At 74.1% G+C, this 12,205-nt stretch overlaps 1 protein-coding gene and 1 pseudogene across 4 annotated transcripts in view; both read right to left on the bottom strand.

Annotated features, from left to right (window-relative positions):
• The window catches only part of LOC142825021 (adenylate kinase 8 pseudogene), a 378,854-nt pseudogene that overhangs the window by 40,022 nt on the left and 326,627 nt on the right, over window positions 1–12,205 (bottom strand). The window lies entirely within an intron of this gene.
• The window catches only part of IMPDH1 (inosine monophosphate dehydrogenase 1), a 35,905-nt gene that overhangs the window by 1,645 nt on the left and 22,055 nt on the right, over window positions 1–12,205 (bottom strand). For all 3 annotated transcript variants that reach the window (XM_089777756.1, XM_089777757.1, XM_075916752.2), the window contains 4 exons: window positions 11,841–11,984; window positions 9,249–9,393; window positions 8,499–8,642; window positions 7,050–7,133 (listed from right to left, as the gene is read on the bottom strand). In XM_089777756.1, the coding sequence (XP_089633882.1) occupies window positions 7,050–7,133; window positions 8,499–8,642; window positions 9,249–9,393; window positions 11,841–11,984 (517 nt within the window). The remainder of the gene's footprint in view (window positions 1–7,049; window positions 7,134–8,498; window positions 8,643–9,248; window positions 9,394–11,840; window positions 11,985–12,205) is intronic.

Genomic DNA, 12,205 nt, shown 5'->3' with positions numbered 1-12,205 from the left:
GCCCCCCGCCGCGGGGCACCCCAATACAGCCTGTCCCCCCACTACAGGGCACCCCAGTACAGCCTGTCACCCTGCCGCGGGGCACCCCAATACAGCCTGTCCCCCCCGCCGCGGGGCACCCCAATACAGCCTGTCACCCTGCCGTGGGGCACCCCAGTACAGCCTGTCCCCCCCGCCGCGGGGCACCCCAATACAGCCTGTCCCCCCACTACAGGGCACCCCAGTACAGCCTGTCACCCTGCCGCGGGGCACCCCAATACAGCCTGTCCCCCCCGCTGCGGGGCACCCCAATACAGCCTGTCCCCCCCGCCGCAGGGCACCCCAGTACAGCCTGTCCCCCCCACTGCGGGGCACCCCAATACAGCCTGCCCTCCCGCCGCAGGGCACCCCAATAAAGCCTGTCCCCCCCGCTGCGGTAACCCCAATACAGCCTGCCCCCCCGCCACAGGGCACCCCAATAAAGCCTGTCCCCCCCGCGGCGGTAACCCTAATACAGCCTGCCCCCCCGCCGCAGGGCACCCCAATAAAGCCTGTCCCCCCGCTGCGGTAACCCCAATACAGCCTGCCCCCCCGCCGCAGGGCACCCCAGTACAGCCTGTCCCCCCCGCTGCGGGGCACCCCCAATACTGCCTGGCCCCCCACTAGAGGGCACCCCAATACAGCCTGCCCCCCAAGCCATGGCACCCCAATACAGCCTGTCACCCTGCCACGGGGCACCCCAGTACAGCCTGCCCCCCCACCGCAGGGCATCCCAATACAGCCTGTCCCCCCCGCCGCGGGGCACCCCCAATACTGACTGGCCCCCAAGCCACAGGGCACCCCAATACAGCCTGCCCCGCCACTGCAGGGCACCCCAATACTGCCTGCCCTCCAGGCCACAGGGCACCCCAATACTGCCTGCCCTCCAGGCCACAGGGCACCCCAATACAGCCACGCCCAGCAGCTGTAGGGCACCCCAGTACAGCCTGGCTCCCCAGCACAGGGCCCTTGCACCCTAAGGCACAGCCCCCAGCACCACACAAGGCCTGGCCCCTGGCGCAGGCCAGCACACAAGCCCCCTTCCCCAGGCCCTGCTGCTGCCATAGGACCGGCTCAGACCCCCACCTCAGGGCAGGCCTGGCCCGGGCAACCCCCTTCCACACCTGGGGCCCCACAGCGCCCCCCTACACACAGGGCCCCAGCCCCCCACTGTGCACCCGGGGCAGGGCCTTCCCCTCGGCACCCCCAGCTCCAGCCGGACGCAGGCAGCCCAGGGCCCTCAGACGCTCCCCATGGAGCCCTGCCCGGGAGCCTGGACCGGAGTAGCCCAGCCTCCCCCCCCCCGGGCTCAGCCCCCCAGCCAGGCCTAGCCCTCCCCACAGGCCACGGATTCCTGCCCGGCTCACAACCCCCCCCGGCCCAGCCCAGCTCCTCCTCAGGCCATGACCCCCCGGCCAAGCCCTGCTCCGCCCCCCCCCAGACCACGACCCCCCCGGCCGAGCCCAGCTCCTCCTCAGGCCATGACCCCCCCGGCCAAGCCCTGCTCCGCCCCCCCCCAGACCACGACCCCCCCGGCCGAGCCCAGCTCCGCCCAGACCATGACCCCCCGGCCAAGCCCTGCTCCGCCCCCCCCCAGACCACGCCCCCCCGGCCGAGCCCAGCTCCGCCCAGACCATGACCCCCCCGGCCAAGCCCTGCTCCGCCCCCCCCCAGACCACGACCCCCCCGGCCGAGCCCAGCTCCTCCTCAGGCCACGACCCCCCCGGCCGAGCCCTGCTCCGCCCCCCCAGACCACGCCCCCCCGGCCGAGCCCAGCTCCGCCCAGACCATGACCCCCCCGGCCAAGCCCTGCTCCGCCCCCCCCCCCCAGACCACGACCCCCCCGGCCGAGCCCAGCTCCCCCCAGACCATGACCCCCCGGCCAAGCCCTGCTCCGCCCACCCCAGACCACGACCCCCCCGGCCGAGCCCAGCTCCTCCTCAGGCCATGACCCCCCCGGCCAAGCCCTGCTCCGCCCCCCCCCAGACCACGACCCCCCCGGCCGAGCCCAGCTCCCCCCAGACCATGACCCCCCCGGCCAAGCCCTGCTCCGCCCCCCCCAGACCACGACCCCCCGGCCGAGCCCAGCTCCCCCCAGACCATGACCCCCCGGCCAAGCCCTGCTCCGCCCCCCCCCCCAGACCACGACCCCCCCGGCCGAGCCCAGCTCCTCCTCAGGCCACGACCCCCCGGCCGAGCCCTGCTCCGCCCCCCCCCAGACCATGACCCCCCCGGCCGAGTCCAGCTCCCCCCAGACCACGACCCCCCCGGCCGAGCCCAACTCCTCCTCAGGCCATGACCCCCCCGGCCGAGCCCTGCTCTGCCCCCCCGACCACAACCCCCCCAGCCGAGCCCTGCTCTGCCCCTCCCCAGACCACGAACCCCCCCCCGGCCGAGCCCAACTCCTCCTCAGGCCATGACCCCCCCGGCCGAGCCCTGCTCTGCCCCCCCGACCACAACCCCCCCGGCCGAGCCCTGCTCCGCCCCCCCCAGACCACGACCCCCCCGGCCGAACCCTGCTCTGCCCCCCCCAGACCACGACCCCCCCGGCCGAGCCCAGCTCCTCCTCAGGCCACGACCCCCCTGGCTGAGCCCTGCTCTGCCCCCCCCCAGACCGTGATCCCCCCGGCCGAGCCCAGCTCCCCCCAGACCACGACCCCCCCGGCTGAGCCCAACTCCTCCTCAGGCCATGACCCCCCCGGCCGAGCCCTGCTCCGCCCCCCCAGACCATGACCCCCCCGGCCAAGCCCTGCTCCGCCCCCCCCCCCAGACCACAACCCCCCCGGCCGAGCCCAGCTCCCCCCCGACCACGACCCCCCCGGCCGAGCCCAACTCCTCCTCAGGCCATGACCCCCCCGGCCGAGCCCTGCTCCGCCCCCCCCAGACCACGACCCCCCCGGCCGAGCCCTGCTCTGCCCCTCCCCAGACCACGACCCCCCCGGCCGAGTCCTGCTCTGCCCCCCCCAGACCACGACCCCCCCGGCCGAGCCCTGCTCTGCCCCCCCCAGACCACAACCCCCCGCGGCCGAGCCCCGCTCTTCCCCCCCCCAGACCACAACCCCCCCGGCCGAGCCCTGCTCCCCCCAGACCACGACCCCCCCCGGGCCGAGGCCATCTCCTCCTCAGGCCATGACCCCCCCGGCCGAGCCCTGCTCTGCCCCCCCCAGACCACGACCCCCCCGGCCGAACCCTGCTCTGCCCCTCCCCAGACCACGACCCCCCCGGCCGAGCCCCGCTCTTCCCCCCCCCAGACCACAACCCCCCCGGCCGAGCCCTGCTCTGCCCCCCCCAGACCACAACCCCCCCGGCCGAGCCCAGCTCCCCCCAGACCACGACCCCCCCCGGGCCGAGCCCAACTCCTCCTCAGGCCATGACCCCCCCGGCCGAGCCCTGCTCCGCCCCCCCCAGACCATGACCCCCCCGGCCGAGCCCTGCTCTGCCCCCCCCCCCCCAGACCACGACCCCCCCGGCCGAGCCCAGCTCCCCCCAGACCACGACCCCCCCGGCCGAGCCCTGCTCCGCCCCCCCCCAGACCACGACCCCCCCGGCCGAGCCCAGCTCCTCCTCAGGCCACGACCCCCCGGCCGAGCCCTGCTCCCCCAAGGCCTGCCCAGACCCCACACCCCCAGCCTGCACGGGAGCCAGGCCATTGGCAGCCCAGGGCTCAGTAGCTCGAGGCAGGAGCCCACCTCCCCAGGGTCTGGGACCCCTTCGTCACGCTGCCCTGGGGGCAGAGTTTGCGGCTGGGGGTCCAGGCGCCCCCCGGCACTGCTCTACGGTGGCTAGGACAGGAAGGAGCGTTACTTACATGGCAGAAAGGTAACGCTACGGGCGCAGGCGTGGGCAGGAGAGAGAGAGAAGGTTACACGGTCAATGTGCTCAGTGAGACGGGCCCTGGCCCCCCGGCCGGCAGGGAACCCCTCCCCCCCCCCCGGAGAGCCAGCCGCCACCGAGCGCACAGCCCGGCCCCATGGCCCCAGCAGCTCGGCACTGCCCGGCCCCACGGCCCCAGCGCCAGCAGCGCGGCACTGCCCGGCCCCACGGCCCCGGCACCAGCAGCGCGGCACTGCCCGGCCCCACGGCCCCAGCGCCAGCCCCACGGCCCTGGCGCCAGCAGCGCGGCACTGCCCGGCCCCACGGCCCCAGCGCCATCCCCACGGCCCTGGCGCCAGCAGCGCGGCACTGCCCGGCCCCACGGCCCCAGCGCCAGCCCCACGGCCCCAGTGCCAGCAGCGCGGCACTGCCCAGCCCCACGGCCCCTGGCTGCCACTAAGCACCCGCCACCACAGCCAGCAAGCCCCGTAACCCAGCCAGCCAGACCCCTCGCCTCAGCCACTGGGGGGCTGCGCACCTCTGGCCATGGGCCTCCTGCTGGGGGGCTCTTCCTGCAACCCCCCCCAACCACGGGGGCCCAGCCAGACTCCCTCAGCCCCACCGAGCCGCGAGCCCAGCGGGAGCACTGCCAGGAAGGGCCGGTGGGACCCGCAGGGACAGACCCACAGACGCTGTTCCCCTCCCGCCTGGTCGAGGCCTGCTCCCCGCGACCAGCTTCACTGGAGCCCAGCAGCTCCCCCAAACGCAGCACCCCGTCCCCCCGCACCCCAGGCCCGGTCCCCCCACGCCCCAGACCTGGTCCCCTCCGTCCCCTCACGCCCCAGACCCAGTGCCCCCAGTTCCCCTGCACCCCAGGCCCGGTATCCCCCAGTCTCCACATGCCCCAGGACCAATCCCCCCCATTCCTCCTGTGCCCCAGGCCCAGTCCCCACAGTCCCCACGCACCCCAGGCCCGGTCCCCACGCACCCCCCAGCTCCTGCATATCCCAGTCGCCAGCCCCCAGGTGCCCCACACCTGGTCCTTGGCTCCTGCACGTCCCAGTCCCTGATCCCCACGTGCCCCAGGCCACGTCCCCGGCTCCCTTGAGCCCTGGTCCCTGATCCCCACAGCCCCCCCATGCCCTGCACCTCCGGGATCTCGGGTGGGCCGGGGTTGTCGGGCCTGACGCCAGAGGGACTGCGCTCCCTGACTCGCTCAGGCTCCTCTGGGCGGGGTGCCTGCGCTCCCCACAGCCCCAGAGAAATGGGGCCGGCCTGGCCAGGCAAGGAAGGAGGGCCCTTCCCCCACGGGTCACTCCGGTGAGAAGTCAGATCCCCTTGGCGAGGTCTCGGCCCCACCAGACCCCGAAGAGGCAGCGTCTGCTGGGGCCCAGCGGGACGGGGTTTTACAGCCGGGCTGGTGGATCACCCCGGGCTGGTGGGGCTCACACAGTGGGGCTGGCTGGGCCGGCTGCCGGAGCCCCACAGCCACGGCTAGCTCCAGAGAGCCGTGCAGGCAAGCACACGGGTCGGAACAACGGTCCATCCAGCCCAGGCGCCTGTCTGCTCACAGCAGCCAGGGCCAGGTTCCACCAAGGGATCCCTCCCGTCACCCATTCCCAGCCTATGACAGAGGCCAGACACACCATCCCTGCCCATCCTCGCCAACCCTCATTGATGGACCCAACCTCCATGAATTTATCTAGATCGTTTTGAACCCTCTTATAGACCTCCTGGTCTTCACCACATCCTCTGGCGAGGAGTTCCACAGGTTAACTGTGTGCTGTGTGAAGAAAAACTTCCTTTGGTTTGTTTTAAACCTGCTGCCTATTAATTCCATTGGCCACGACCTTCCCTCATGAGCCGGAGCCCATCTCTGCCTTGCCTGGGAATCGGCCGCACTTTAACTGGGCCGGTTCTGACTTCCACACAGACCCCTCCTGGGTGCTAGACGAGGCTCATGCCCAGACCCCCACCAGGGCCCCCCGTCTGCCGCTGCCCCCGTCACAGCCGCACCCGGGCAGACTGCACGGGATGCCCCTCCTGCTGGCACAAATCAAGGGCTGCCCCCCCCCACAACAGGCCATCCCATGGACAGGGCTGGCCCAAGCCCTGAGCCTCCTGGATACCGCGCCCGACGCGCCCACGCCCCCAGCACTGGTCTCAGCCGGGCTCTGCTGGGCACAACCCAGAGCCTCAGGCCGCACCCTTGGGATTTGGGGCGCTGGCCACGGGCTCTCCCCGCCCGTCCCCGGCAGGTCGATCCAGGCGCAAGCTCCTTGGGGCAGGGCCCCACTGCTGCCCCGTGTTTGTCCAGCGCCTAGCGCAGCGGGCACCACGAGCGATAGCCATAGCGCTGCGGGCGGCTGTGCCGAGGCGGCTCCGAGCGGCCGGGCGCCAATGCACGGCCCGTGGGCGGGGGCTGCCAACCTCAGAACGAGGCTGCCGCCAGGGCAGGGGGTCCTGCGCCCTTGCAGATGGAGCGGGGGGCTCACTGCCCCACACGCTGCCCTGCTTCCGGACAGTGCCTAGCCCAGGCCTGGACCCTGGGGCATCCGAGGGGCAGGGTGTGGGGAGAAACTGCCCACGCCGGTAACACCTCCTCCTCGCCCGCAGGACCAGGCCTCCGCCCTCGCCTCCCCGGGCACAGACACCAGCAGGGAGAAGCAGCTGCTGCCAGGGCAGCGGGAGCCTAGTGGGCACAGTGTCTAGCTACAGCTCCCCGGGAGGGGCCAGGGCTGCAGCCAGCTCGTAGGGGACACGGTGCCTGGCGGGGCGGGCACACCCGACCCACAGCGCTCTCCAGGCTCCAGTCGCAGTCCAGCCGCAGGCTGCACCCCCACCCCACCAGCAAGGCAGCGCCGGTCCCAGCCACAGGACTCAGCAGCCAAACCCTGCACCCAGCCTCGCCGCATTCCCAGCGCACCATGTGGAGGGCGCCGAGGGTGGCACTTCCCCCCCACCAGGCAGCCGGACGGTCACGCTGCCCCCTCCAGGACTGCCCGCGCTCACCCCCAGAGCAGGTCGCAGAGCCGCCGGTACACGGCCGGGAGCCACGCCTGCACTGCCTGTGGGCGGCAGGGTCAGAGCAGGGCACCGAGCCTCCCGCCAGGATGCCAGGGCCCTCCGCACGCCCCGAGAGCGGGGCCCAGCTCAGCGCCGGCGCCCCCAGAGCGCCCCGTCCCGGGCCAGTGCTTGGGACCCGGCAGGGCACTTACGAGTGGAGGCCGTGAACGCCGCCTTCGATCTGGGCCGACATGGTCCTCTTCTCGAACTTCAGCTCGCCCGAGTACATCATGGACCTGGCAGGGACAGGCGCCGCGGGGTCAGGCCGGGAGCCCCGAGCCCCAGGGACCGGCCAGGAGCCCCGAGCCCCAGGGACCGGCCGGGAGCCCCGAGCCCCAGGGACCGGCCGGGAGCCCCGAGCCCCAGGGACCGGCCGGGAACCCCGAGCCCCAGGGACCGGCCGGGAGCCCCGAGCCCCAGGGACCGGCCGGGAGCCCCGAGCCCCAGGGACCGGCCGGGAGCCCCGAGCCCCAGGGACCGGCCGGGAGCCCCGAGCCCCAGGGACCGGCCGGGAGCCCCGAGCCCCAGGGACCGGCCAGGAACCCCGAGCCCCAGGGACCGGCCAGGAACCCCGAGCCCCAGGGACTGTGTGACGTAGTGGGGGCGCTGTCCCCTCCTGTGGCCCTAGATCCTGTCTGGCAGGGCAGTCACTGGTCGCTGTGTTGGGCTGGGTGACCCCTACTGGCTGGTGTGGGGGGGAAGGGGTCTGAACGGGGGGGCTGCCTGTGGGAGGAGTGGTCTGTGGCTGGGCGGAGGGAGGCATGAAGGGAGCAGACTAAGCCCAGGACAGGGGGTCAGGGGCCCGCGAACGGCAGCCACGGGGGAACCAGGAGCCGGTGCTGGGAGCTGGCTTAAGAGCCGGTCTCCCCCCAGCCCGGTCTCTGCGGTGCCACCTGCCCCACCAGAGGGGGTGGGGAGGGGAGGGGAGGCTGCTGCGAAGCCCCTGTCCGCGGGGGCCGAGGCTCGCCGGTCCGCAGGGGTCCCAGTGGGGAGCTGGGCCCCACCGTGGACAGAGGTTGCTGCCCCCAAGCAGCCCGTTTGCCGTGGCCCGGGCTGGCCACTGGCAGCAGCCTCTGTCCGTGGCCAGCCCAGGTCGCCTGGAGCCGGGCCTGCCTTTGGAAGGTGCTAAGGGCCCGTGGCTCTCACCACGCTGCAGACACAGCGCCCGGCCCTGCCCACTAGCCCTGGGATCGCAGCGACTGCCCGGTCAGCCGGACGCGCAGTTCAACAGCCTTGCACCACAGCGCCGGGACTGCCACACTGCCACGGCGCCACCCCACTGCAGGCACCGCCCAGCCAGCCACGGATGCCAGGGTGCTGCGTGGCCACTGCCACGTGGCCACAGCCTGGCCTCACACGGGGATCTAACCCCACGCCAGGCGCCAGGACTCCGTGACCGAACTCTGGGCCCTGGAGCAGCCGCCCCGTGGCCTCTCGCGTCCCGTGGCACAGCCGGGGCTGTGGCTGCTGCGTGCCACGGAGCTGAGGGGCAGGGGCTCTGTTCCCCAGGCCTCCGGCACCATCCCTACCCCAGAGGGGGGAGGCCGGGTCCTGCTGGGCAGGGCAGGGCCCCCGGCAGCCTCCCTGCGCCGTGGCCTCACCGGAGGATGGAGAGGCTCCGGGCCCCGATGTCCTGGCAGCCGTGCTGGATCCCCGCGATCAGGTAGGGGACGAACTTCTGGATGGAGCCTTTGTCCTGGATGGAGCCGGACACGCCCTGCGCCACCTTCACCTTGTCCCCCTCGCTGCGGGCACAACGGCGGCTGTTATGGGCCAAGGGCCCGTGCCCCCGATCCCCCTGGGACCCTGGGCCCCCCGATCCCCCTGGGACCCTGGGCCCCCCAATCCCCCTGGGACCCTGGGCCCCCCAATCCCCCTGGGCCCCCAATCCCCCTGGGACCCTGGGCCCCCCGATCCCCCTGGGACCCTGTGCCCCCCCGATCCCTCTGGGACCCTGGGCCCCCCGATCCCCCTGGGACCCTGTGCCCCCCGATCCCCCTGGGACCCTGTGCCCCCCCGATCCCTCTGGGACCCTGTGCCCCCCTGATCCTCCCGGGACTCTGCTGCCCAGGGCCCCCCTGATCCCTCTGGGACCCTGTGCCCCCCGATCCCTCTGGGACTCTGCTGCACTGGGCCCCCCTGGGACCCTGGGCCCCCCCGATCCCTCTGGGACCCTGTGCCCCCCTGATCCTCCCGGGACTCTGCTGCCCAGGGCCCCCCTGATCCCTCTGGGAGTCTGCTGCCCCTGGACTCTGTGCCCCCCTGCCCCCAGCGTCGGCCGGGCTGCGGGGAGGGGCAGCATGGGGCAGGCTGGCTCCCGGCTCCAGGCCCCGTGGGGCAGGGGGTCTCACCTGAAGTATCGCTTCTGGCTGCTGCTGTTCTTCTCCATGGCGTCGAGCGAGCCCATGCCCCGGTACTTCTTCAGCCGCACCCCGTCCGAGAAGAAATACTCGCCCGGCGCCTCCGTGGTGGCCGCCAGGAGCGAGCCCATCATCACTGCCCGGCCGGAGAGCACGGAGAGCGGAGCCGTGAGCCCCGGGCGGAGCCCAGCCCACGGCTCCCACGCCTGCCCCGCTCCCCAGGTGCATGCTGGGGGCAGGAACCATGGGGCACAGCCAGCCACGAGCCCCCCGAACCCCGCGGCGCAACGCAGCCCCCGAACCCCCTAGCGCAACGCACCCCCGAACCCCCCGGCTACAACGCAGCCCCCGAACCCCGTGGCGCAACGCAGCCCCCGAACCCCCTAGGGCAACGCAGCCCCCGAACGCCCCGGCTACAACGCAGCCCCCGAACCCCCAGAGCAACGCAGCCCCCGAACGCCCCGGCTACAACGCAGCCCCCGAACCCCCAGAGCAACGCAGCCCCCGAACCCCCCGGCTACAACGCAGCCCCCGAACCCCCTAGAGCAACGCAGCCCCCGAACCCCCCGGCTACAACGCAGCCCCCGAACCCCCAGAGCAATGCAGCCCCCGAACCCCCCGGCTACAACGCAGCCCCCGAACCCCCAGAGCAACGCAGCCCCCGAACCCCCGGCTACAACGCAGCCCCCGAACCCCCTAGAGCAACGCAGCCCCCGAACCCCCCGGCTACAACGCAGCCCCCGAACCCCCAGAGCAACGCAGCCCCCGAACCCCCAGAGCAATGCAGCCCCCGAACCCCCCGGCTACAACGCAGCCCCCGAACCCCCAGAGCAACGCAGCCCCCGAACCCCCGGCTACAACGCAGCCCCCGAACCCCCTAGAGCAACGCAGCCCCCGAACCCCCCGGCTACAACGCAGCCCCCGAACCCCCAGAGCAACGCAGCCCCCGAACCCCCGGCTACAACGCAGCCCCCGAACCCCCTAGAGCAACGCAGCCCCCGAACCCCCCGGCTACAACGCAGCCCCCGAACCCCCCGGCTACAACGCAGCCCCCGAACCCCCTAGAGCAACACAGCCCCCAAACCCCCCGGCTACAACGCAGCCCCCGAACCCCCCGGCTACAACGCAGCCCCCGAACTCCCCGGCTACAACGCAGCCCCCGAACCCCCTAGAGCAACACAGCCCCCAAACCCCCCGGCTACAACGCAGCCCCCGAACCCCCCGGCTACAACGCAGCCCCCGAACTCCCCGGCTACAACGCAGCCCCCGAACCCCCTAGAGCAACGCAGCCCCCGAACCCCCTAGAGCAACGCAGCCCCCGAACCCCCTAGCGCAACGCTGGGGGCAAGGCTGCAGCCACCAATCCCTCAGGGCAAAACCGATGCCCTGCCCCCCCCCCCCCCCATCCCGCCCAGCTGGGCCCCCAGCACGTCTGCTCTGCAATCGCTGTGTCAGGCCTGGATGTGGTCCTCGAGGGGGGGGGCCAGGGGGGGGGGCGAACGCTCGGGGGCAGCACCCCTGAAAGGAGGGAATTTGCCTGGGGAATCACATGGGGTCCAGGGTTTGTCATGAACTGACGGGGGGCACGTGGGGGAGGCACCAAACTGAGCCCCCGCCCCGCCCCCTGCAGCCCAGCGCCCCCTGCTGGGCCCCGCCCCCCGCAGCCCAGCGCCCCCTGCTGGGCTCCCCCCCTGCAGCCCAGCGCCCCCTGCTGGGCCCCGCCCCCCTGCAGCCCAGCGCCCCCTGCTGGGCCCCGCCCCCCTGCAGCCCAGCGCCCCCTGCTGGGCCCCGCCCCCCGCAGCCCAGCGCCCCCTGCTGGGCTCCCCCCCTGCAGCCCAGCGCCCCCTGCTGGGTCCCGCCCCCCTGCAGCCCAGCGCCCCCTGCTGGGCCCCGACCCCCTGCAGCCCAGCGCCCCCTGCTGGGCCCCGACCCCTGCAGCCCAGCGCCCCTTGCTGGGCTCCCGCCCCCTGCAGCCCAGCGCCCCCTGCTGGGCCCCGCCCCCTGCAGCCCAGCGCCCCCTGCTGGGCCCCGACCCCCTGCAGCCCAGCGCCCCCTGCTGGGCCCCGCCCCCTGCAGCCCAGCGCCCCCTGCTGGGCTCCCGCCCCCTGCAGCCCAGCGCCCCTTGCTGGGCTCCCGCCCCCTGCAGCCCAGCGCCCCTTGCTGGGCTCCCGCCCCCTGCAGCCCAGCGCCCCCTGCTGGGCCCCGACCCCCTGCAGCCCAGCGCCCCCTGCTGGGCCCCGCCCCCTGCAGCCCAGCGCCCCCTGCTGGGCCCCGCCCCCTGCAGCCCAGCCCCCCTTGCTGGGCTCCCACCCCCTGCAGCCCAGCGCCCCCTGCTGGGCCCCGACCCCCTGCAGCCCAGCGCCCCCTGCTGGGCCCCGACCCCCTGCAGCCCAGCGCCCCCTGCTGGGCCCTGCCCCCCTGTAGCCCAGCGCCCCCTGCTGGGCCCCCACCTCCTGCTGTGCCCCTGCCCTCCTCCCTGCAGCCCATTGCCCCCTGCTGGGCCCCTGCCCCGCTCCCCACAGCTCAGGCTCCCTAGGGCCACTGGGGCCAGCGCCCGGCGGATCCCCGCCCTGCCTCACTCACCCGTCGAGGCTCCTAGCGAGAGCGCCTTCACCACGTGCCCCACGGTCTGGATGCCGCCGTCAGCGACGACGGGCACGCCGAACCTGCGGGCGTACTCCGCCACCTTGTACACCGCCGTGCCCTGGGGCCTGCCGCACGCCATCACTGCGCCAGAGACGGGCGTCGGCGCCGGGTCCCAGCCCCACCGGGGCAGCAGCCGGGAGACCTCCAGCTGCCCTCCGCCCGGCCCCCAGCCGCCCCCTCCCGGCCAGCCCCCACCCGACCCCCGCCCAGCCTCATCCGCCCTCGTCTGGCCCCCGTCACCTCCCGCCCCGCCCCCGCCTAGCGGGACACTGGCCCGGTCCCTGGGGCCGCGAGCCCCCCTT

This window comes from Pelodiscus sinensis, chromosome 1, assembly GCF_052426305.1.
Source record: "Pelodiscus sinensis isolate ZL-2025 chromosome 1, ASM5242630v1, whole genome shotgun sequence".
NCBI lineage: Eukaryota > Metazoa > Chordata > Testudines > Trionychidae > Pelodiscus > Pelodiscus sinensis.
Note: the sequence above shows the minus strand (reverse complement) of the source record. Positions and strands in the feature narration are given on the sequence as shown.